Source organism: Botryllus schlosseri, chromosome 4 (genome assembly GCF_051294905.1).
Source record: "Botryllus schlosseri isolate E-star chromosome 4, Bs_hap1, whole genome shotgun sequence".
Lineage (NCBI taxonomy): Eukaryota > Metazoa > Chordata > Ascidiacea > Stolidobranchia > Styelidae > Botryllus > Botryllus schlosseri.
Genome location: NC_137239.1, coordinates 9,441,445 through 9,469,016, shown reverse-complemented (window position 1 = coordinate 9,469,016; position 27,572 = coordinate 9,441,445). Strand labels below are relative to the sequence as shown.

The following is a 27,572-nucleotide window of genomic DNA, read 5'->3' as shown; positions in this document are numbered from 1 at the left end:
TTTAAGTCGCTGCCGTGTAGGCCTGTTTGCGAGAATTGAAACGAGCATTTTCATGCTCCAAATAACATTATATAGTTGGGAATATTTTGTGATGATTTATTTTCAAAAGCATGTCATTGAATATAATGGTAAACTGCAAAGATAAGGAATGAAAAATGAACAGTTATTTCTGGCACATCGCTTGCCACCTTTGTCCACCTTACCATATTACGCATTTCTGGAGCGATGTCATATTTCTTTCTCACATATCCCTCCGTGGAGAAATGGAAATTTGCCCTGATTAATCAGACCGAAATCGCTAGTATGGTTATTCACCATCATGGACAGGTTCTTATGCAATTGCTCCGTGGATGGATTGTTCGACGGTCGCCATTTCAATCGACTGGACCTTATTTCTTTCCCAGATTTGTATAGCAGCATCGAACTCTGTTAAAACCACATATACAAATTGATTCAATAAATTTTCTACTGGAATATGCGATTATTAATTCAACGGTTGAATGATTTGTAGTTGCGGAGCAACTTAGAGCATCATCACACAATTATGAGGCCATTGGTATTCACCTGGAATGAATGCAACTGAGAAAAACTTAGGTAAATACACAAGCATATGAATTGTGAATTACCATACATAAACCGAGTAAAAGCAACTTGCGATATTCATGTATACGCGCACAAGTATCGATATCTACCAGGTTTAAAAAAACGTAGCTAACTATGATGTGCCAAGTTTCCGAGCTAATCACATGACACAACTACATAAAGTCACGCTATGAGTCGGCAGGAGTCAAATTATAGGGGCAGCAGGAAATTAATAATTTTCATTTCACAAAGAGGGATGTAAACGTAAGCAGAGTGAATAAATATTAGACTATCTCTACTTTTTTTGCACACCGCAGTAGGTTTTGCCGACCTGTAAAACTATGTTTTTGCGGATATATTATTTTCAAAGTGGTCTGGTGCACAAGACCTTAGTCGTCAAGCAGCATTAACCCCACATACAACACATCCGTACGGCTTACTCAATTGAATTATGTTATGTTTTTGGAGTACAGTATAGGCTGTTGCCTCCAATTCTACTACAACATCTTGCAGGAAACGAAAGTATAGCGTAGTTTCGGGACATGTTTGCGTCAATTTTATGAATGCAAATGTCAAGAAAACCACGTGAAATAGTCCTTGTAGCACAATAAATGAATGAAATTCCGACAATTCTACCGATGTGTAGTGTCATTATCGATTTAGCGCTTCGCGATGATGTATTTGGCAATTTCGGAAGTAGTCATTTCTAAATCTCTGCTAAAAGTAGGCTATGCGATCCCTTGACAAAATCTAATATTTTAAACTACTTAGTCACGTACCTTTCAGTCCTTTCAGATTCTACTTTCACATTTACTTCTAGTACTTTTGTCATGTAGATGAATATTGCAAATTGCTATACTTCTACTTATAATTGAGCATAAATATCCGGCTTTACATCTACTTCTTCTTGAATAGCAAAGCTGACGAATTTCACCCTCTTCTAAAGACACACGAAGAGGAAATTATTATTCTAGACAAATTTACGCGGTAGGTTAACGAGTGTGTATTTATACATGTTTTAAGTAGGCCTACATTTAAACGGCATAAAGCTATATAATATCTTCGCATATACTAATTATAATAACTATAAGACGTGGCGACTATGTTCCGGAGTCCAAAAGTCACATAACATGCCATATTCAAGCACGTATCCCATTATGCTATTGATAATCTACTTTCTATGTACGCATTAGTATGAGGAAAGACGTCTTGTCAACTACATGTTGGCTACCTATGTCCCACGCCAATTCCATTCGCCCTATAAACAATGAATTTGCAGATTTGAGCAATTATAGGTGCATTGAGGTTTAAAATCAGTCTTCATTAACATCGCTATAGCGACATTTGACGGCACACCCCTGCCACTGCGTACGCATTCTGTAGAAACTCACGCATTATGTACAATACCTGCGGGTTATATGTCATTCCCACCCATACGAAGACGTATGCATGACCCGCTGGCATCTTCGTGAGAGCGAACTTGTGCAAATCGTCTTGCTGAGCTCGGTCGTGAATTTCTGCCAACGACGCTCCTTCTTTCGCACATTCAGCGGCAGCTTCGTCATAGTCCGTAGTGTATGATGACGACAGATGAGGGACAGTGTAACATTTTTCTAATCGAACCAACCCTCCTTGTCGTGCGCAGTCGGATTCTGAAACGATCAGGTGTGAGTAGCCTAATTTAGCGATTCCATTTCGGCATCATTAATAAGGTTTCGAGTCGAATATCACTCCTGATGACGTCATGTCATTATGGCTAATGAGAAAAGTTCAAATATGTTGCTATTTGCGACCACGAAGAGATGAGTGTTTTCAGTGTTTTTAACCGTACCTATTTTACTTCGTGACACTGTTGCGGGTTGATTACGTCTTTACAGAAATGTCATTTGCGATTATTGCTGGGATTTAGATTTAGATGAGACACTGCTGAACGATGTTTCAAGGCTCCAACTGTGGGAAATAATATCGGATCTATTATTCTTGTTGATTATATAACACTTAGTGCAGGAGCGCCCAACTTCTCCAGTCAGCGGGCCGTAAAAGGTAAAATTAAGTACTTGGCGGGCCGGATTAAAGCGATACAATATAAATGCGGTTTGATTCAACTATATGTGGAATACATCGTATTTAATTTAAACTTCAAGTTTCAAGCATAGAGACCAAAAAAATGTTTAATAAATTAATTACCGAAATGTACTTCAATAGCTGTTGCACTCAATAAGACATATTTGTGGCTGTTCAAAGTGGTCAAAAAGTTGTTTGAACTCTGGTTGCATGTCGGACATAGAAACTAGGGCGGAGCATGGACTGGAGACGGATTGAATATCCGGCAAGACTTTTTTCATTTTTAGCCGGAGCCAGATCAGTACTTATTCTGAATCGGCCGGAGCTGGATCATTACTTTTTTGATACGACTATAGAATCTTTTGTAACTAAATAACTACCAACTAACCGCACGCAAGTAACCGCCAAGCCAGTGCGAAAAGAAACGAGCCATATTTATAAATTCAGGGAGCTATCGTGTCGTGTAGGGTGGAGCATGGACCGGAGCCGGATTGGATATCCGGCCGGACTTTTTCATTTTTGGCCGTAGCTGGATCGGAGTCGGATCAGAGTATTGAAAAACAGGATCGGATTCGGACCAAAGAATTTGTCGATCCGCTTCGCCATAGTTAACCCGCAGTAAAGACTATACACGTGAGCATGAGGTTGATATAGGAAAGTAGTTTTGTCTTGCTAATTTTCGTGGTCGAAAAAATTGCGCGCAAATGTACTTTCATTTCCATTTTTTCGGTTGGCCTAATTGGATTCATTCAGTGACGCATAAAAGCACATCACAAAGAAAACAAAGAATAAAAGAATAACCTAGAGCAATGGTTCTTAACCTTTTTTCCTCCAGCGCCCCCTTTCAAAAATTATCGTGATCCAGCGCCCCCCCCAACTTCATAATGTAAGGAATGTAACAAATACAATGAGTAAGCGGGAGGGCCGTAACAGCACTTCGTCAACCCCCTAAAAACGATTGCCTTGCGCACCCATAGCGTGATAAACCGAACTACTGAGGGCTTCGCCCCCACGAACCCCCTATCGTGATTTCGATGGTCAGCAAAGTTTGTGTGGCCTGGTCGCCCTAGGTACCAAAATTTTCTTTAATGCATGAATGAATAGGTAGTAATTACATATATAAGTCGCGATAATCTGAGTGAGCTGTTGTATAGGAAGATAAAGGGCACGTAAATAATAATTAAACATATCCAGGCGTGCCCACAGGTACAATTATTCGTTACCAGGGCCGTAACAGCACTTCGTCAGCCCCCCCAAACAAAAGACGTTGGTCCTGGGGCCCCATCGGGTGATAAACCAAGCTTCTGGGGGACTTCACTCCCAGACCCCCATTAGGCTGTCCTCTATTTGTTGAAAGCCTGTTAGGTATCTACATTGGGTGTCCACTGTCCATTTACTGAGGCTGCTATTCTCGCCTAGTCGCGCGAAGCGCGAAAAATTTCACTAATTAATGATTGAATTGGTCAATATCATCGGGAATTGCATGTAAATTGAGATTAATTTTTATCCTCTCTCTGCTCACGTAAACACATTTACCGGTAGAGCTGAGTGAGGTGCAATGTTCCCTCTAAGCTGCGCACGTGCGCAGTGCTGACACGGTCTCTGCGCACAGAAAATCTACGTTGCGCACAACAAATCCGAAGTTATTACCTTTTTTTAGTCGATACGCACTGTTGTCCAGGGGTCAGCGCAGTGAGTTGTTGAGTGTGCGCAGACTCATCAAAACTTAAAGCGAACATTGTGAGGTTTCTTGGAAAATGTAGGGCCCGTTACTAATAATTAAACATATTCAGGCGGGCGAACCCGTTGGTATGACTTCGTTGCATGATGTTATTTCGTGACCCCCTGTCTGCAATATCAAAAAATATAGAATCGCTCAACGGGGATATCACCCAACAAGAATATCCCTGTCGCCCAATCGTACTAAACTAAAGGACGCACACGATTTCAGATTGGTATTTTTTCACTGACATATAATTTTTCCCTGCCAGATGGAATTCGTCTTGTGGGGTTCAGATTTCCAAGACAGGAACATTCGGTGTCAGTCATTTAGGCGCCCATGGACAATTAAACCTACATGTATTTTGAAGGCTATATGTAACGAAGTTTTCGGTGTTAATTTGCTCTGAATACTCATAAGGATATGTCCTATCACCACATCATCTACTGCGAAGCCATTTTTCTCCAGCGCCCCCCCCCCCCCATACCACCCCCCTGAGCCCAGCGCCCCCCATATCGCCCCCTGAGCGTTTGCGCCCCCCTTCAAAATCGCCAGCGCCCCCTGGGGGGCGCTGGGGGCAAGGTTAAGAACCACTGACCTAGAGCCACTATAATTTGACATAATTTACAAATAGTGATGGATTGTAACAGACTGTGGCTGCGGGCCACATTATCATGTAAGACCTGAAAAGGCGGTTGAAAGAAGCGTAAATTTCGGTATTCTTGGAAATCTGCTTTCACCTTTCGACATGAACTACCACACCTAATTGTCGATTGGAATTCGAGTACTAGACTCATTGTGCTCAACCCTATCAACGATTTTATGGAAGGGTACAAGCTTTTTAATTAGGTAGTTACAAACGACTGGCGTTTACCGATTGAAAAAGTACTGACGAGCAACAACCCATAATTAAGAGACATTAGCATCGACGAGGGGGTTTCATTTCAGGGCATTATCTATTTTACATGGAATATGAACCAAAACAATGGAAATAACCAAGAAAGCAATCTGTAGGCTACTTCAAATCCAACCTGTACCTCGTTCTCCTCTCATTTCGGCCAACATGGACTTCATATCTTCCCATTCTGAAGTTCAAAGTTAACAATATCACTTCAGATCAATGCCAGGATCGTCGAAATATTTTTATTAACACTGTAATGTATATTATGTAGTGCGCAGGATGAAGCTTACTAAGGCCTGATAGCACTAACAAGACCTAATGCATATTGTAGAGGAATCTAAATAACATCCAAATAATTGGCAAGCACAACAATTATAGTATCTCTTATCAAAAATAGCACGGAAATACCGTACTTATTTACCCAAGCTCAGCAGGCCACAGAAGCAGACATGCATGTCAGACTCACTCGCATACTCACTACCACCACGCTATATTGCTCGCACAGTGACTCAAATGAAGCCATCTCTAGTAACGCTCACGTGTATATCAAGTGCAACACAAATACCAAACGGAAATATACAGAACCTTCTCGAAACTCAGGATGTCACGAGAGGAATGGGCTTATGTCCCAGTGACCATGTAGATATATAATTGTCGAACAAAGTCAGTATTTTATGATGGTAACGACTGGTACAGTGCCATACCTAGCATGGCATGAAACAGGGATGTCAAACTGAATATGCGACGTGGGACGCAATCAAACCGCTAGGTCGCTTGCTGACCGAACCAGTCACATCATGCCAGCATGTTACCTCCACGATTTGCTTTATTTTCAGTGGGATTCATCATTATCAAACCTTGTGGTGGAAGTGTTTCTTATTACGAATCTAGACTTTTGATAGAAATGTATTATATAATACAATAATTTGTTTCAATTATTGAGCATTGCTTCGCTGGCCGTATGTTTGACATTCCAGTTATAGAGGACATGAGGAGATTTAGCTAAAGCGTCTCCACAACATTCGAAGCAATTCAATGCAGAATCGACTTAACGTAATTACGGTCGAATGGAAGAAGTCGAAAATGAACCGGGAATTCATCGAAATGATTTGACTATAGTATATAGTGGCGCATTTGATATGAGGATCAACGCAACGTTTGTAAATTAACAAAGGCAAAGGGAAATTACCCGCATTAATTAACTTCAATTCAATTTATTTGGTGGTAAAAAATTGGAATTTTCAATAATCGTTTATCATGATCGTGCTTTTGAAAGCAGGATTCAATTTAATATGAACAATTTCGTCATTTTAACACACCACAGGACAGCGATGCAGGGAAAAGATAAGCAGGTGTCAAAACAACTTCGAGTAGTCTTTGAAATCACACACCACCTTGCCAAGGGCATGTAAAATAGAGGCATCAACACTGAATGAAAAGTAAAATAGATAGTGCAAAAGGCCAGGCGATATAAATATGTTGCATGTGTCGGAAGGCAAGATCGATATGTCAGGTCACGGTCCGGCATCCGAATCTTTGTAGAAGTGATTTGTTGGAGACACATCCTGGCCCCTTGGGGGCCCGGGCTACGATACAGAGGACCTGGTGTTGTAACTTTGATTGGGATAATGCTCTGAAGAGTATCAGAAGGACCCATTCTGCCATGTAGTCTCTAATGCTGTAGAACAGTCCAGAGGTCTGTGATAAATTTTTGCGACTGATATATGTCATTTTATAAATATGATCACAAGGTATCAAATGCAAGACAGGTTTTTTAATTTATATAATACAAAAACCACGGTTGATTTAGTGTTTGTTTTTTTTACTAGAAGTTACAGATTCATATAAATCAGTGCTAATTTTGATACAGTTTCACACTTTCACGATATGAATTGGAGAGACTGAATAATGAATAGCGAAGGATATAGCCTAACAAGAGTCTGGCAATAGCAACTCCTACTTGTTTCTACATGGGTTTAGAATCAGCGACTCGGTTAGGTAATCCGTTAATGCTACTTGGTCGATATTCGTATAATTGCTATCTAACGAGTGCAGTTTCGATTGAGGATTGTCTAACTAAACACTGAAGATATACCTTCCTGTATACTTTTCATTTGCCTTTTCAATCTACGTATTTCTTCGTTTGAGAAGTTATCTTTCGCCGATGTCTTCAAACAAGTAATGGGATATTCATCGGAGTTCCAACTTAAAGTCGGATCACATCGGGATAGTTGAAAGCCTGACTGGGGTTTGCACATGATTTTCTCATGTCGATCGGCCTCTATCAACACATATAAGCATAAGGTTACCAATACACTCGTGGTCTTCATTTTCTATGAAGGTAGACGCAAAGGATCGGATAAGCATACTATGAAATAATCAGACAGTAAACTACAAATAGTGCTACAGATATAATGCATCATTAAGTGGCAAAAAGCTTGCGGTAACAATTGATGTGAGTTCTTGCTAGTTATCGATTTAACCGTGTCAATAAATTACATAGGTAGGCGTTCCGGCTACAGCAGAAATAATATCACCCGCTTTCTCTAATAGCTAATGAATGGAATATATTAAGAATGTAAATTCGGTGCGCACAATTGTTACTTTACTTGATTGACGGTAACACAATCAGTATGAATTTTAATCATGGAGAGGATGGATATGAATTGTTAGTCGATCGATTCCCGAAATACCGAACACCAGATGTCAGAAAGGGACTGAAACGCACTATAGGCAAATGCAGTTAAATGCAGTCTACTAATCAGTACACAGAGTTCATTGACCCTGTTATGCCGAATTTAATTACCGAAACGCACCTCTGACTCGTGCTATAGCGACTGTTGCATCATATACACTTCCGCGAATACGTTCAAACACCGTCTAGAGCAGTGGTTCCCAAAGTGGGCGCCAGCGCCCCCCTGCGGGCGTTCACGAGTGTGAAGGGGGCGCTGGCCATGAAATGGGCGATTTGGGGGGGGGCGCTGGGTGTAAAAATTGAACGGTAGGGGGGCGCCGAGAGAATATGGGGCGGTGTAGGTTTAGAAGGCAACTGTTGTGTAGTGTTAAAACGATTTATAAATAAAGCAGCTAAATTCGCAGTACAAATGCAGAATCGATTCAGTTAGGTAAATTTAGGGACGTCCGTCTATTTATTCGGCTGTACTGAAAAAGACCATAGTTACTTGACAATGTTGATTCTGCCCATCAATGGACTAGTTTAGAAGTCGCCAGTATCCCTGAAAAGCGTGGTTCATTGTGTGGCGTGGGAAATACGAAGTATTTGAGCAATTATTGCTACTGCAAGACGCGATGGCTTTTTACGAGAAACTGTTTTGCGTGATTCTGTTCTCTGTGTCAAACGATCGTGGATTTTCCACAGTGATGCGACCGTGGCCTTCTACACATCGTTCTGTACAATATCGCTTCTACTTGACGGGCGTATTTTCCCAAATTTATGATTTAAATATATCCGTTCTTAGTAATGATGAAACCTGATGAAGGTGAAAATGGCACTATCCATATTCGTTATTAAGCCCGTGATATTTCACCCAAATTTTGTGACACGTGAACTGCTCCAATTCTGAAGTTTGCATGAGCTACCGGTGTAGCTCGAATACCCGATTTTGATGGAGAAACATAAATCAATCATCTCATAAAATTGCACGAGTAGCCTATATGTTGATTTGATTCCCAGATATATCCAAATTATTAATTCCTCACTCATTCATTACTCCATTCTGTGAAGTTCCCGAGCACGAAATGATTGAGAAGCTGATTACATAGTTGTGGAGAACCATTTTCAGTTCAACCCAAAGTTCGATATATCCTATCATTCGTTCTGGATTCACAATTGAATGAAATAGAAATACTCTCATTGGAGTCAGGTTGACTTTCTCGTCGTTGCCTTTTCCCGCTCCTATTTGATAGGTCGTCTTTTCAGTGCCGTGACAAAATTTGTGACTCAGCAGAAACCGACATGAAAGTTGCCTAAAGGGCGCGGACATCGGCAATTTTTGAATGGGATTGTTCTTATCAAAACTCAAACCCAATATGCCAAGGATGATGAAAATAATACACTAGCTTAGCTTCATCCGTATCATTATTACCTGTCATAAATATAGCATAGCTTACGTTTTATGATTATTGTGTGGTGAGACGGTGTCGGGGGGCGCTGGCACTTTTTTCGTTGTCGAGGAGGCCGTAGCTCGAAAAAATTTGGGAGACACTGGTCTAGAGTCTAGACTGTGGACCAGTGGTCGGGAACCTTTTTGGGCTGAAGAGCCATATTAACGCAATATTTTCAAATTTAATTCTAAAAAAAACATAAATGCCATTCAACTATTACGTCACAATCAAAGTTTCCTGATGTAGGCTATTGGCAGCAGTAACACACGGGATTCGTAGTGTGTGCCATATTTTCTCTGCTCACATGGGCAGGTTGATGTTCATAATCATGAATGACTAGATTTTGAATACTTTTACTCCCAAAACAAAGCAATTTTCAAATTTATTGTTCGAAAACAAAGCTTGGGATTCTAAATCAAAATCACATTTACATTTTAACGGCGCTATACTATAGAAAACTATACTTATCAATCAAGATCATGGATAGCTACGGCGTTGTTTTTTATTTGAATTTCTAATTTTGAATGCCACTTCCAAGGCAGTTCATTTCTCGGCGTAGCTAAAGAAAACAATATGTATTTGAAAACTGCATTGTGATACACGCGTCGCCATGTCTGCTATTCTCTTTGATCCATCCAGAATTCCGAGGCGCGCGATGTCGGGTTGATCGAATTCGCGAGTGATGTTAGTCACCGCCGCGACAGCAACTTGAAAATTTGAGGATTTTGAAAGGGGATACGAGTCCCTGGACACTCCACTGCCTTGACCTCTCAAAGATATGTTTAGGCTGCCACGAAAATAATTATCCTGGACGTAATGAAAACTTACTAACAAGTTGCTGCAATATCGATAAATCTATTGAAAAATTAAAAATTTTCCATGTGCCATATCTTATACCCCAAAAGCGCCATATATGGCTCGCGAGCCATAGGTTGCCGACCACTGCTCTAGACTCTATAGGGGTTCGTGATATAATATAAGTTTTCTGTTAGCTCACCTCATTAAACATACACTTAAGCATGTACGCATATGGATGTATTGAAGAGGAGGTAATGTAGATCAAGTCTCCTTCATAATTCAAACCATGTCGTCGCGACATCACCATATTTTCGAACGTTAGAATGATTCATTGAGTCATTGCATTTTAGAAAACGGCTTAGTCGCTCAAGTATTGTACAAAGATGTGCAATGTGACGTCATGTGATGTTATATGTTTATGTTCACTTTCGTGTTCACACCTTCACAGCGATGTTATTATGAAGGCTAGTGTTCACACTAATAAGAACCCTCCCAGGCGTTTGCGCTATCCATATCTAGCTAGCTTGCCCGCAAACTGACTATGGGTGGTTGCCGATATCACCTAGTTTCCTAACTATTTGCTCACCGTTTTGTTAGTTACTTCTTTAAACTAACTTTCTAATTTAACTAAATCTAACTAAATCTCTGTCACGCTGCGGCCACTGACATGTGGTTTGAATTTCTTGTAATAAGCTCTTCTGCTCTAAATTATTTACAAGAACGTGATTAAATGCGCGATTTAGGCTACTTAGATTGTCACGACAAGTCTTTCTCTCTTTTGTAACTGCCTGAGAAATCACTCTTCTGCTTATGCCTTGTGGTCTAACCATTAAATTAATCACGAAAATACTGAAATACTAATGTCAGACTGTCAAATAGCCATATTTAAAGATATTTATGTTCAGTCATGAAAAGTTTTTCATTGATTGAATGCAACAGCAATATCGCTTCATCTCCCCCAAACTCGAATTAGCGTCAAAATGCCAGTCGATATTGTCACTATTCACTAATATTCTCAATAACAAGTGGTAGTATAGTTGAAAATTTAAAATGGTAACATTCGCATTAGTGATTCCTAATGGGATCCCGGATTATTGTTAGCGATACTTATGCATGGGTTTCTGAAGCCATTCCTCAATTTCGCAAGAGTCTTGGACCATATAAGCCACACTAACCTATCAGAGTGCATCCTCTTTACATCGCCTAGGCCAAGGTGGGTGTTTGATTTCGAAGACTACTCCAAGTCGTTTCGACACTTTCCTATCTTTTCATTGTATCGCAATTTTTGTAGTATATTGAACTGATAAAAAATGCTAATAAACCGAACCGAGAGAACAGTTTGATGAGGGCTAGAGGAACTAACAGTTAGTGAAAGTCCGATGAAGCGGTGGAAATTACATAATAGGACTGATACATGATAACGATTGATGCGAATCAAGTAATCGATGAATCGATTTTACACTATTTCAGTAAATGATTTCCACGACTGTCACTGTAATTCGTGAAACACGACGACCGTGTTACATAATAGATGTAATGTATGCATTTCTTATAGCATACAAACAAATCTTTGAATTGATCTTTTCATATTCGCGGAACAGCGTCATGATTTAGATATCGTGGCGTGAAATTTCGACCCGACATAGAGTTTCCATGATATTAAGATCGGTGAATTTTCGCACGAGATCATTGTTTATGGTTTGTCACGACTTGTGACCGTAGTAACATTAGATCACCGGTTCTTAACCTTTAGCAACCTGGCAGAGGCTTAGGCTAGTTTGCATGCCTTAGGGAACGCCTAATTTTCGCCGAGTAAATAAACAAAAAATCTATACACACCTAACTACGAATCAAATAGATCATTGCTGGTGCACAAAATTAGCTGTGCACCAACAGTCTGTTAAAAGTATAAAATCACTAAAATATGACTTTCACACAAAACACAAACGTTGGAATGGACATTGTTTGGGAATCACTGTGACTTCAATTTATTTTCAGATATCAGTTCAGAAATGTGCAGCTTCATCTTCTATAGCAGTGGTTCCCAACCTTTTTCGACTCATCGCCCCCTTTTGAAGCTCCGCACCGATCATCGCCCCCCAAATATTGGAAACCGAAATACAGCACTTCGTCAGGCCCACAAAACGTTGGTCTTTGGCCCCATAGGGTGATAAACCAGACCCCCCTCAGCCAGTGGGCTCTTGGTCGCTATATCGACTATACCCTGCTTCATGTACTGTTTGGTGGTGATCACCGTATTTCGCCTAAACGCGCGAAGCGCAACAAATTTATATAATTCATGTTTGAATCGGTCAATATGATTGGCAATTGCATAGATATTGCTATCAATTTTATATCCTCTTTCTGCTCACGTAATCAGATTTTCCGGTAGAGCTTAGTGTGGTGTGTGTTGGAAAAGGTAGGACCCCTAAATAATAATTTAACATCTTTGGGCGGAATCGTTGCTATATTGACTTCGTTACATGATACTCTTTTGTGACCTCCTATATCTGCTATGTCAGAAGATATGGAAATCGTCAAAACGTACCAAACTAAAAGACGCACATGATTTCAAATTGGTATTTCTTTACTGGCAAATAAATTTATCCTTGCGGGATGGCATTTGTTCTGTAGGGTTAAGGTCACCAGGACAGGAACATTCGGCGCCAGTCATTGAGGTGCCTATGGACAATTAAACATATATCTATCGAAGTTTTCGGTCAGCACAAGGGCATTCCTTTTTGGCCAAGGTCTTATCGCTGCTGATCGTTCTGGCATACTTCTCGGAGTCGCATGTTACATGGCCTCCTAACTTCATATGTCTTGGTGCGTCGTGGCCCAGTAATGGCCGACGCCGAAGCCTCCCATTTCCATATCATTCGTATTTTTGTTGGGTGACTGGTATCCCAAAATCAAGATGTATAAAAATTTTTGAAAAAGTTGCACGAATTTCTAAAAAAGTTATTTCATAATTTATGCTAATTCACGAAGTAATTTTGGGCCCCCTTCCGAGTCCGGGCTCCCCTCCCCAATTGGGAGGTTTGGGGTGCGGCAGTAGCGGTCCCGACTCCAAAATAGCCGTTTTAACGCGCCATTGCCCCCTTCGTTGTTGTCGCCCCCTATCGCCCCCCTCGTCCGTTTTCGCCCCCCTAGACCGCCAAATCGCCCCCTGGGGGGCGATATCGCCCACGTTGGGAACCACTGTTCTATAGCGTCATCGTATTGTTCGGTTGGAGCGTAACAGCGTGGCTCAGTTACAAATGAACTTATGATGATCGAACCTAATTTCCAGCAACCATAATGACGGCTATAGTAGGCTATGTATGAGTAGCATAGTATGAGTCATATGTATGAGTTAAGTGTGTAAAAGGGGGCAAGAAAGGTTATGGTGGTATAATCCACAGCTGCAACACCAATGGGTTGCTGGTTCTAGGCCGTCCGAGGTCGTCTCCAGAATCTTTACCCAATTGTTGGAGGTTTATCTAGGCTCCTCCTCGCCGTCTCTTCTGCGTAAGCGGTGTCTTATGAAAAGCATGAAAGTGAGCCGTGCTCCACGTCTTCAAATCTTGGCTGCGGCAAGGTTATTCGACTGACGTAATTTAAATTACAACTGCTCTGATCTTATTTTAAGCCATGCCACGAACGTGTATTAGAGCTATTTTAAAATATATTTACCCCATTGTAGCCCGTGCGGGCCGTGTAAAAAAGGTCCAGTCTCATCAAGAGCACAAATCGCACTCGTTGTCAGTCAAATCCGCAAAACCACGAAAATGGTTCACAGTTTTCTAAGAGACTGGATGACGGTTATTACGTCATAGATCTTGGAATTGCTCAATATGTCACTTTCTAGACTTGGACCAGATAGACCAGTGTTCAATGAATTTGGATCGTGAGTCTTACTACCAAATTAAATTTACATCAGAATTCATGGCAAACCGGTTACTGCGAACAATTATTCGTTCACATCCTCGCGTAATGAGAGCACAGTTGATCTACTTATATTACTAAGGTCCATTGAGCGCAAATAAGTAGAACAACAACAGTGCTTTCGTTACGCGCTTGATTCAAGAAGATTCGATTTCGCGTTCGCGTTCCTCACAAACCGCAAACAGAGATATCGTACGAGATTGCATCGAATTATTAGTCGAAACCTAATCGCATCATCAAAATTCCGTTCACGATATTCATTTACATTGGCATTGACGTCTACTGATAACAATAACCTTAAACTATAACTCATATACCTAAATCAAAAACAAGCCTGTTTGTCTGGCGGATCCATCCGTCGCGAGAAGGGCTCAAACATGGGCGGTAATGTCCCAATGGAACGCCTTAACCGCTTGGCAATCGCAATCGGTACCAAGTCTAAAATCATGCCAAGATATGTAGCGCTATATTGAATAATGTATTGCAGCATGGCATCTAAGGCTATGCCTTTACTGACTCGCGGAACACTATCACTAATTTTCTAGCCTTCGCGGAACCCCAAATCTTCGCTGACCACAAAAAGAAAAATCTATAACAGTGCACATCTAACAACTGAACACAATACACTAGTATAGATAATTGGTGCACAAAACGACATGCGTATCAATGGAGTGTTAAAAGAACAAAACCATAAAAATATGATTTTCACGCAAAACGAAAACATTATGATGAATCTATATCGCAATTCAGTGTGATTTCTGTTGTTCCCTACCAGATACCAGTTCAGATATGAAGGCCTTCACCTTGGAAAGTACCATCGCATTGCTCGGTCGGAACACAACAGCAAGGTAGCAATTGCTTATATCTAAATGAACTTATAACTATAACGGATAGAATTGTCATTTCAGAAGGACAGGGTGTTGAATTCGAACCCCAACCGCTTGCGAACGCAACTGTACACCGCGTATACCACCACAACCGTCTGACTACTGATCGGGTCTAATTGCCTGCGATCAATGATGGCCAAGCCGGGCGTATATCATCACAAATGATATGCATGAGTCTTGACCTCCGCGGAACTCCTAGGGCTGGATCATGGAACTCCTAGTGTTGCATGGAACACAGTTTTAGAAGCACTGTTACGTAGTATGTAACTGCGACATTTTCTTGTCCATTAATATTACATTATGGTACCTAAAAAGGTTGATGAAAGTGACAAGCCACCAGCATCAGCATCAAAGCTTTGCAAGAGAAGGTCCGTAGAAATATCATATATTGTTTGTAAAGGCTACTACTTTATTCAAATATATTTGGTTGTAAAGGCATTGTCATAAATGCCGAACCGAGTCCTCTCTGAACTATGAACGAAGCAATATTGCTGGTGCGCGGCCGACCTCTAACGAGCGGAACTGCAACTTGCCTTCCTCGTTTTGGGACGGCGAGCCAAGACGTGAAATCGGATCTTATCAATAGGGTTATACATTACCATACCTACAATGAACATATTCTAGGATTCATTAAACAAAGGAATCCAGTAATAAATTCAGTTAGAGAGGTGAATGATATTCCCTTACATTTTATGTTTTGTATACAGAATGTAGTGTTTGATGAGCTTCTTGCTTATTTGATATGGGGATATAGCAGTGTTGGGATCAAGTCACTACCTTCCAGTCACGAGTCATTTCGAGTCATTGCACATTTTGACTCGAGTCAAGTCAAGTCAATCGATTTTCGAAGGTGACTCGAGTCAAGTCAAGTCAAGCGATTTTTGGAGGTGACTCGAGTCAAGTCAAGTCAAGTCACGAGTCAAGTCACAATTCAAGTCAAGTTGCCTTTAGAAGTATGTGGCATGATTAAGTCATTGCATTTTGCTAGCTGTCTGAAATACTGATTGAGTGGTCATTGATTCAGAGCCGATGAACGAATATGGAGTTAAATAAACACGCAAGAAGGCGCTGTATCGCTCACATATACGTAGAACTGCTAAACTACTTAAGTAATTGCATATTGTCAGTTTATATAGTTACCAGCCAAAATAGAGAAAAGAGAAACAAATTGATTAGATGCAATACATTACCCATCTACGAATTGATATCATACAATTCGAGCCTGCGCCAATGGCTGAGGAATATATAAACTTTATTCGAATTCAATTTCAATAAAACAAGAGTCTAAGAACAAGTAACAGAAAGAGACATTTTGCTATTAAATTACTTTACTATACTATAGTTTACGATTACGTAAACTGTAAGCTTCGATCACTTCGTTTGCGGTCAATTTGTTTGTGAGAGAACAATGGGGGCTCGGTAAAACGAACGATCATTGGTTACACCAGCGTTTCGCGAGCAATCTGAACATATGCAAGATACAGTGATTTTTAACGACACCGATTACTTGATGACTTGAAATTGACTCGTGAATTTTGCTCCGAGTCACGAGTCAATCCACATTTCTGATACGCCGAGTCAAGTCAAGTCAAGTCATTTTAGCAAAGTGACTCGAGTCAAGTCAAGTCATACGAAAAAGGTGACTTGAGTCATCCCCACACTGGGATATAGTTTGATCAATCAGGTGATAACTATCCTGCAGCACTATAGCAGAATACGTGTCCGAAAACTGCACACTAAACTAAAGCGATAGTAGTCACTAGACCGGTGGTTCTCAACTGGGGGTCCGCGAAATCTCTACATTTTAAAAATTATTGATAACCTAATTTGTATTTTTCAATCATAGGGAAATCACGAAGCAGTTTTGTTTCATACCTGCCAGCAATTCAAGACTCACAGGAAACGGTATGGCCGTCTGAGATGAAACATACTACTCACTTAAATTGCCAAAGTCCCAACAGCCTACCGATACAAATGAATTGTCGTTTATGGGGGTTTTGGTGGAGTTTGTGCATGAAATAATAAGTTCCAGTAGTAAGGTCTATCACGGTGACTTCGAAAGGATTATAAATCATCTTGGATTTGAAGTAGTCAGTCACAGCTGAACAGAAATAGAAATTCCTGAAGTTTTTTCCTAATCTGTCCCAGCACAGTGTCCTATATGGTGTCGACACAGGCAAATCTCACGGCTCAGTGAAATTGATTCACGTCACAATTTCCATTAGGCTACAGGCAATTTGACGGTCATTTTTGACCAGCGTGCCGAGCATTAAATTTGGTAAAACGGGTATCAATCGAAAGCTGACTCTACACTGATTACAAAAATATAAATTTTATTCTGCACGAGGCCCTGGAACTCCCACAATCACCCTCGATTTTTTCATTGTTATGGAGATTGGCATTGGGACGCAACAATGCTGTCTGGCGAAACGAGAGAGTAGCTCAAGAGCAAAAGCGTCAGACAGCATTGTTGCGTCCCAATGCCAATCTCCAAAACAATGAAAAATTAGAGGCTGATTGTGGGGATTCCAGGGCCGCGAGCGGAATAAAATTTATATTTTCGTAATCTGTGCAGAGTCGGCTTTCGATTGATACCCGTTTTACCAAATTTAATGCTCGGCAAGCCGGTCAAAAATGACCGTCAAATTGCCTGTAGCCAAATGGAAATTGTGACGTGAATCAATTTCACTGAGCCGTGAGATTTGCTTGTGTCGACACCATATAGGACACTATGGTCCCAGTAACGAGATTGAAACCTCGCCACGGAATCCATTCTCATCTGTAATATACATGGCCTAGGGCAGAGGTCTCAAACTCAAATGTGCTCGCCAGCCAATTTCCGACTGTTTGATTGCTCCGCGGTTCGCAGCACCGATAATAGAGGGATTCAATGTATTTCCAAGTAGGCCTTATTTGATAGGACCTTGAAGACTGACATTCCTCACGCATCATGAAAATGTGATTCGCTATTGTGAATTCTCGCCTGGCATGTAAAAATCACATTTTAAAATCTTTGAATTAAATTGTTGCTGTACTTGGCATAGATTAGTAGTTGTGCATATTTAGTTGTAGACACCATGCGAGAGTACAAAGGCATCAGGACATCGTAAAAGCTGTCGCGGTAAAATTTTGCAGCTATAGCGGACATTTGACGTAGTGTCACAATTATAGGTAGAATATTTTAGAATTTTAAAAAGATCGAACTGATATCAGATCATGGGAACAGTACGGCCTAATCCGGGTTTCGGGCATACTCCTGATAACTAGGCTATTGATCGTGTCATTACCAAAGTCAAATTAAATCGGAGTTCGATTTACCTTGTGATACAACAGATCTATCACAACTTGAATATGATGATTACTCTGCCGTAGCGAAAGAAATGTCCAATCGCCGAAGAATCCATTGGCGTTACAGCTGTGAAGCGTATGTTACGACTAATTTACACTCGCCACATCTAATTGGCGTTAATAACAATAATAAGATGTCACAGGATGTAACTAACTACACGTCAAGAGGGCAACACCATGCCAATGGTTGCCATACTGACTTGCATAGATACCTAAATAAGCCACGCGACACAAGCCAAGGCCTTTTGATAGATTACCATTCCCCATACCAGTTTGATAGTTTATTGCGTCCGTGGCTGTACCAAGTCATGGCTTTCCGAATCACAATAAGTCCTTCTCTGATTGTAACGTTTGACGCGACTCAACTAGAGTCATTTTTATTTTATCACACATTGAGTCTGAGTTCGAGTAATTCTACCGAAGGTCGCGCCCAATTCCAAATCAAATTTCGTAGTCACGAATCATCAACGGGTCATGTATTACCATCGTAAACAAGTAATGTGACGTAACATTTGATCTTCCACTGCGTGATAACTTTTGAAAGTGATGTAATAGTGAAGTTTGATGAGTAGTTCCAGGCTTTTGGAGTAGTTTTAGAGCGAATTTCCAGTTCTCACGTGAATAAAAAAGATACTTGGCAGTTCAATATTGTCGAACATTCGAAATCCAAAATGCCATCGCGGGCCGCATGCGCGTGCCCAGGGTTACCATATTTTGGAATTGGGTGATATAAATGTTGTGATCATATCCATTCACCACCAGCTATCTTTAGGTAAATGGATTTGCGTCAATCGCTTATATCAAATCGAAGGCGCAGATTTCCAAGACACGAATGCGTATACTGACACCGAATTTCTACACATGCTATGATGTTATTTACACGAAAAGTAATTTTGTTGCTTTTCATGACTTGCCAAGTTCATATTTACGTATGACAGATGACGGTTGGATGATAATTGAGCTAAATTAGAACTGAAACTTTAGGGGGTCCGTCATGATCTAAAAGGGGTCCGCGAAGTAAAAAAGGTTGCGAACCACTGCACTATAGTCGTTCGAGTACTGGTAAGTCACTAAACCGAATGCTATGGTGTTCCGGATAGCATTGCTGAATCGAAGTGGGCGTTTGAGATGAGCGGAACATGGTTTTTCGGGATCCGGATCCAATCCTGCTTGAAAAAAAACTTCCCGGATTCCTGTTCGGTTAGAATACAAAATCATGATCCTGTCCATCTGTAGTGGACGTGACAAGGTGTCAAAGCTACCAATTTTAGATATTCGAGTTACGCCATGGAAACATCCATCAACGATTAATGCATTACCATTACCAGGGCGACATTTGGCGACATGGGAATGAAAAGCATGTTCATTGATCATGGACAGAAAAGTCAACCGCTGCGAGCAGGGTTCGAACCTGCGCGGGAATATCCCATTGGATTTCGAGTCCAACGCCTTAACCACTCGGCCATCGCAGCTGGCGCCTCGCATGCAATTAAATCCAAACTTCATGCAAATCTCTCCCCGGTTCCATCTAAAATCTATATTCGCGTGATCGCAGGGCTAAGCAGCATGAAATGTTATTGCCTCGTGTTCATAGATCAGTGGTTCTTTGCTAACCTGTGGAACGCCTAAACAAATTTGTCGTCGTCAAAACATCTCGCTGGTGCATCTGATCTGATCTCCATCTCTCTCACTTTCATTCTCTCTCTCTCTTTCTCCCTATCTCTCTCTCTCTCTCTCTTTCTCTCTCTCTCTCCGAACTAATGAATTGGGCAATATTGCTGGTGCGATGTCAACCACTAACGAACGCAACTGCAACTTGCCTTCCTCGTTTAGAGGCAGTGAACCATGAAATCAAAGACTAAAAATGCATCCAATCAATACGGTTATACATTAAGGTTGTCCAACATTTGGTAAGTCTTAAAAATGCTCCGTGATAGTGTCTCATTCTATAGATCATTGCTTATCAACCTGTGTGACGGTTCGCACTTGTGCGAATGAAGAAAATTGCAGTGCGAATGACGATGGTGCTGCGATTGGTGCGAATGAAAAATCCGGATGAGTGCGAATATTGAAAATCGTGATTAATTGTTATTTTTTCTGACGTGGTATAATTCAAATACACCTAATAGGAGATTCAAGGGCAGTGTAACTTTTGTAGTTGCGGTGGACGCACCACTAATCGTAGCTCTCACAGGCCGCAGTGAATTAATATCTTCGCACTATAAGTATTACGTAACCAAATGCCTGGTTTGGAAGTTGGTGTAGTGGCAGACACACCGTATATCAGCCCGTCTGAGTCTGCGACGCGCTGTGTTGGGTGGAATTGTGATGTGCGCGATCTCGAATGTCATACATGTCCGTAAAATCGTTGCATACTACTTTAATATTAAGACTGAATTCCTTTTCCTGGGTCAGGCTTGGGTCGCGAGATGCCACAAAAACTCAAATTTTGGTGGTAGTCTGAAAAGCTGCTTTACCGTTATTAAACTGTTATGAATTCTCAAGTTAGATTGAGCTAAAGAGCAGAACACACAGTATCGTGAGTTTATTTGCTCTTCTCATATACTCGCGAGACAAAAAAAGGGATATCGAAAAAATATCGGAACACAAGTTGCAGCAACGTATCATAAGGTAGCGAGCTGTAATCTGCCTACTCTCCTTGATCGTTTTGGACCTTATTTTACAAGACATAAGGCATAAGCCTCAAAACAAACATGTGGGTTTTTCATTCTTTCGGCGAACTGGAGCCTCCGGGACCTTTCTGTCAGCTCTCAAAAACGATTGCTGCGAGCAAGCCATTTTCACTCGCGGAAAATACGCTGTATTTTGGATAGCAATGCAGATCAGATCTTAAAACCTTGCCACCCATCCATCCGAACAAAATTTTGTTAAGTATCTTCATCGTCTTTTTGTATAACAATTTTCGGTTAGTTTGTGTGAATGAAAATTATTTTACAAAAATGCGCGAATGGAGCTCAAAAAGGTTGAAAAGCAAATTTAGGGAATACTGGTGCAATGCTGTCTCCAATTTCATACAAAACATTCCGGTCATCAAACGCAAAGTCACTTCCATCCACTAGAAATTTAGCACCTTGTCCTAATCCGGATCCGGCAGTCGGGTAAAATGTGAATCCAGATCCGACCCTGCTTGAGAAAAACTTGGCGTGTTACTGTTCAGTTAAGGCTGTATCAGACGAGGCGATGCCGGCGATGTCGGCCGATAATTTCTCTACCATCATGTGAGAGATCGTTGCACTTGATTAGTTTCAGAAGGCGTTGACCCGTTGCATTTAAACCTGCTCGGGGATGATTGACAACTGCGAATCAGTTTTTTGTTGTTGTACAGGTCAGGTACACTGTACAACGTACATACTACAGTATTATGATCAGTGATAGTAATTTCTGAGAATCCGAATCCATCCGACAGCTCAAAGCTCTAATGAGCAATCCTTCCGAATACGAACAATCTCATCCAAATACCCATGCAAATCCGAAAAATCTTGTCCATAATCCAGAAAATCCGAACAGAATAAATATTCCGAAGAATCCCAATTGTGCAGCGGAGCTAGATACATTTAGGGCCTAGAGTTGGCTGGTTTATATTTGCTTGGACCTTTGACAAAACAACTTTGGAGTGCTACCAGTCCTATAACAGGGGGTACACTGTCCGTTTTGGTTGTCGAGCTGACGATTTTTTTCTTTCGACTTGAAGTCAAAAGTCACGTCTGGTCAAAATTATCCAGAAACAAAGTTACAACCAGCCGAAAATATTCGAAACTAATTCTGCAATATGGTTGTGATGTCTGTCCAATGTGTTCATGCTGCAATGTCTTGTCGAATGAAACCTTCTCTGAACCATGGTAGTATGGTATTTGTAAGGGTAGGTCAAAAAAGTTGAAGGTAGCACGAGCTTTGACTGCCATGATAGCTGTAGAAGAATATGCGCGTGCTGATACTACTCGAAGGTGGTGGGCGCATCCGATTTTGCAACGCCGGCTTATACTGGATAAGTGGACTGGCTCAATAATTTAGTAGTACATCGCAGTAATTCGTTTCGCAATGCCTCGCCAGAAGGTTCGTCCGCCAAACGGCTTGAGCAGAAGTGACGCTATTCAAGTCTCGACACTGGTTTATATATGGATACGCATGAGCGCATCTCCCACTTCTCTCATCGCCGGCGATGTCGCCGAGTTAATTGACACTGTCAATTAAAATCGGCGGCGATTCGGCCGATGGCAGCGATGATAAAACAAACACTAACGCTCCGCCGACATCGCCTCGTCTGATATAGCCTTTAGAATACAAAATCCTGATTCTGTTTGACTCTAGTGGGCGTAAGAAAGCTACTAATTTTAGATATTTGTTATCAGTTCTAGTTACGCCATGGAAACACCCTATAAAGATTACTGAAAGATGCATCACCATTATCAGGGTGACATTTTACGATAGGGAAATGAAGAGCATGTCCATTGCTCATGGACGGAAAGTCTCCCGCTGCGAGCAGGGTTCGAACCTGCGCGGGAATATCCCATTGGATTTCGAGTACAACGCCTTAACCACTCGGCCATCGCAGCTGACGCTGTCTACGAAATCCCTTCCAATTTTCATGGAAATCTTGATGGTCACATCTATATCCGCTTGAATACCGGTGATGACAAAGCCTTGGCCGAAAAAGACCGTAGCAGGTTGGCCAAAATTTACGATCATGATATGCTCCCAATTCGAAATGGTCGGCAGTCGGAATCGAATGGCCCCGTCTTTTAATCTGAGTAGTAAGCATAGAGGCAAATAGTTCACCCCAATTTGATGCCGCGTGCGTCAGACATGTTTCGCAGAGCTGTGTTGCATCCATTTGTTGTCTGCGCGTTCTCTATGTCTTACATTTCCGTAAAATCGTAGCATAAAAATCCATTGCGTTTAGATGTGTGAGGCTGGGGTTGCGAGATGCCACTAAACCTCAAATTTTGGTTGCAATCTAAAAAGTTAAAAAACCAGTGCCGTGAGGTTATTGAATTGCTATGAACTTTAAGTTAGATCGAATTAAAGAGCCGAACGCACGACATCGTGACTGTCCTTGCTCTACTCACAAAATGGGAAATTAAATAAAAGCTGTAAAATTTGTCTTTGAAAAGCGTAACTACAATGTTCATATGCGTTTCATTTCTTTTGGCTTGCAAATGGATATTTTCCCGCCGAGTCAACAACGTCGGTATACCTAGTATTCCTATCATACGAGAAGCTTAAATCTGGTATCCTTGATAGATTGATAGATTTCAGATTCGAATACGGATGAAAGATTCCACTTACATATTAGGAAGAGGTTCACTGCATGGGATTTCTCTTAAGATGTAGTGAAAAAACTTTCTGGATGATCACAAAACAAAACACCCAACTACTTACAGTTGGTCCGAATATTCGTATCTGCAAATGGAGAACTTGAAGAAACATGATCATAAAAGTTTACTTCAGGCAGATATCAGGGCAGATGAGATGAACATATTATGGCAGACCACTGCTGCAACCTTTCGAGAAACTGCACTATATTGGCTACCGGCGAAAATCGTACATAGAACAACTGTGATTTAAAATAAATTAATAATTTTAATTCCAACTGAATATTTTGAATTTACAATAGATGGGTGGTTGGTGTAAAACTGATTGAATTGACGCCACGTTATTTGAGTATCTAGGTAAATAGGCCTACTTAAAATATGCATGCCTGGAATTTAATTATGTACATGATATCCGTGAAGGTCAATAACTATGATAAATCTGATACCCCAGATATAGCGCTGTTGCTTTATTTTGATTTCAAAGTGTCTTCTGTGTGTAAAAATAACAAGAAGATTGAATTTCTAAACTTTATAATACGACTGAGCCGATTTTCTAACTAGCCATTACAGCGAAAATGGAATATTTTGGTCTAAATGGCCCCTTGGATTATCTCCAAAACAAGAATCAATTTGAATGTTCAGAATCCGTGCCCTTCAGAACCCCTAAACCACTCTTACTTTGTTTGCCTAAAAATATGTGTTGACTAGTGTTATCGGTTGGTTAGTAGGACTGGGCATAATGATTCGAGTACTCGAATCAGAATCGAGTATTAATTGTGATGATTCGAGTCGAGTAGTAAAATACGATTTTTTCGAGTACTGGAAATATAGGCTCATCGCCACTGGAAGTTAATTTCTCAACGAGAATTGTAGTTTCGACAATAATTTTCACTGTTGAAGCCTTGAAACCTTGATTGGCTGTGTCGTAGCATACGGAACATATAGTATAGTTTATGGTATGGTATAGCTATACGAAGTTGCTGGAACTAGCTGATTTCTGAAGTCAGGTTGTCCCGCAACATTGTCACCAAGTGCAATAAAATCGGTATAGTCGATAAAATACCAAAAATATCTTTAATGTGATGGATAACAGGCATTATATTCTTTGTGGTGGCATAAAAGGTACATATTTAAACTTTCACACATCACGTTCTGTTATGACGTCATAATGAGTGATACTCGATTACTCGACTCGACTCGAAACACATTACGTGATCAGAATCGAATCACTCAGGTACTCGATTTTGCCTAGCCCTATTGGTTAGTGCGGATGAAATTTGTTTTGCAAACAAATTGCGGATGGTGCTCAAAAAGATTGAAAAACACTGTCCCATGGTTATCAAAGGTGGTCAAAGCAGTCATGTTTTGTACATCAGCATATAAGTAGAAGTAATGTCGTAAATTTCAACTTCAAGTACTAGCAGAACTAGCTATTTCGGAATAGGCTACGTAACAAGTCAGTAGTCAAGGTTTATGGATAGTTGGAGCTAGCAACAGGCGATATAAACCATGTAACACTGAAACAGAATATAATACCCCAAATGCTATCTAGTCATACACGTAAGTCCCGAAAGTCATTGGCCTGAACACCACGAGAGGAATCGGCGCTGCAAGACCTCAGCTTTCGAATTGGATTATTGAAAGTAGAGACCTGTCCAGGCGTTGAAATAATCATCATTGGTTTATTAGTAATTTTTATCAGTTCAACACACCCCAAAATGCGATACGATGAAATGATAGGAAGGTGGCGAAGCGACTTGGAGTAGTCTATGCAATCAGACACCCACCTTGGCCTAGGCGATGTAAAGATGAGGCATGCACACTGAATGAAAAATAAAGAAGATAGTATAGAAAAAAGCAAGCAACAAGCAATGAAGTGGCATGTCATGGAAGGCGAGATCGATAGGCCAGTGGTGATCCAGTAAACTTGAGGATGGACTATAGTATTCATTTAATAGTAATTTCTTGTACTACAACTTGTATTTGGACATGCTCGTCGACTGTCGGATGGCCGGCGGGATATTGTTCCACACATCCGGTTCGGCGTATCTGATGATTTTCGGTTTATCACATGATATTTGGACGACGTGGACGCGCTTGTGTTGTAGGGGAGATGTGGTACCGATGGATCAAAAATTGCAAAATGATCTCTGGCCCTCAAATCTTCAGCCGAGAATAGCAGATCTTTTGCTATCTCAACACTTCGATACAAGATCTACCTATCGCGGACATTAACATGGATATCCGCCCTTTCAAAAAATATTTATACACGTTTAAAATTTGTTGCTCGAACGTGTCATCGGTCCCCACCCGGTGGGTCCGAAGGCACACGACCATGGGACCTATGAGACATACGCTTAAAAACTCAAATTTGTTAACTTGTTTTGTTGTGTACCATAAGCTAAGCTACAGCAAGTCAATGAAGAATGTTTCGCCACGACCTTCAAGAATAAAATAGATTATATCAACTCAAATGTTGGCATAAAATAATGTTTTGATTTACGCCCAAATTAACAAAATTAATGCCACATACATATTACCCGCAAATCGATATTTTGACTTTCAAATAACCCGTAATAGCGACAAAACACCATAGGTAACTATGGTATACAGCCTATATATATGTAGGCGAGTTTCTGTTGTTAAGTGATTAGTTGGTCCATCTATTTTGCTTGATTTGGCTATGGTACCATAGGTCCCCCACCCCATAAATATTGTAATTGAATTGAAAATAGTTCACTCGAGGATGGTATTGATTAAAAAAATATGTGCCATTATATACCCTGATACAAGCCCTATACTTCACATCAAAAATTATGGCGGGTTTGTTAGTCTGAAAGGTGATATAGAAAAATGCAAATGTCGATCCAAATTTACTTTACACCCCCTAAAACGTAAATCATTCGTCACAGACCCCATAACTCACGCAGGTCGAATTTTTTTGCATGTGGGGAAAGATTCTGGCAGCATGTAACTGTCGACAAATTCACGGAGTGTAATCATGGAATTATCATGGAGAATTTTTCAAGTATTTTCGGTCCCAGTGATCCATCGGTATCACATCTCCCCTACTTGTGCGCTTTTGATTCCGAGGTAAAAAAATCATTGAAATATTCGGGGCAACGACCGCAGTGGAACTGATACAAAAAACTTGGCGAATTCTAGTTTCCGCATATCTTCAATGTTACGCAATACACCTGTCACGGTTTTAGATGTCGTGATATGAACTAAGAATATGCTTCAGGACTAATTCACCAAATGAATGAAAACTAATTCCCTTTCGAGAATGAGAATGATTTTCTGGTAACGTCAAGAACCAACAAAATTAGACACGTGCTATTGGGATAATCCTTTAAAAGATTAACGATAGATCCATCACGCATTACCATGATGCCATTTAATGATCGTGAAATTAAAATCATGTTTAGTTCAGAAAACTCAACCGCTGCGAGCAGGATTCGAACCTGCGCGGAAATATCTCATAGGTTTCAAGCTCAACGCCTTAACCACTCGGCCATCGCAGGTTACGGTCAGTCAAAAGATCCAGTTCCATGTGAATGATATTCGTTTCCATTTTAGGTTTTATCGACAGACTGTAGTGTTTGATGAGATTTTCACCCCTTTTATATGGAGAAATCGTTTGATCAAGCAGGTGATGTATATCCAGTATCACTTGTAGCAGAATTCGGTTCCGAAAATTGCACACAAAACTACAGCGATAGTAGTCACAAGATTTGGATCAATTACATTATTTCAGGAAATTACCATCACAATTCCTCCCTTGCATGTTTTAATGACATCGCAATTACAATAACTCCATGCTAAAAATATCACATAACAAATACAATTCCTGTTAAACATGTATACCCTAATTGTTTTATCACAAA

The 27,572-nt window shown here is 40.7% G+C and overlaps 1 protein-coding gene and 2 non-coding genes across 3 annotated transcripts in view; all 3 read right to left on the bottom strand.

Moving 5' to 3' along the window:
- Positions 1-67: 67 nt before the first annotated feature.
- The window catches only part of LOC145438088 (uncharacterized), a 37,938-nt gene continuing 10,433 nt past the window's right edge, over positions 68-27,572 (bottom strand). Inside the window, exons 2-5 of the mRNA XM_080315485.1 lie at positions 7,363-7,600; positions 5,398-5,451; positions 1,990-2,234; positions 68-426 (exon numbers count right to left, since the gene is read on the bottom strand). Of these exons, the coding sequence (XP_080171611.1) occupies positions 229-426; positions 1,990-2,234; positions 5,398-5,451; positions 7,363-7,597 (732 nt within the window). The 5' untranslated portion in view covers positions 7,598-7,600 and the 3' untranslated portion in view covers positions 68-228. The remainder of the gene's footprint in view (positions 427-1,989; positions 2,235-5,397; positions 5,452-7,362; positions 7,601-27,572) is intronic.
- On the bottom strand, positions 19,743-19,824 carry Trnas-cga (transfer RNA serine (anticodon CGA)). The gene has a single exon. It is a non-coding gene; the product is annotated as a tRNA-Ser (tRNA).
- Trnas-cga (transfer RNA serine (anticodon CGA)) lies at positions 22,845-22,926 on the bottom strand. Its single transcript has one exon. It is a non-coding gene; the product is annotated as a tRNA-Ser (tRNA).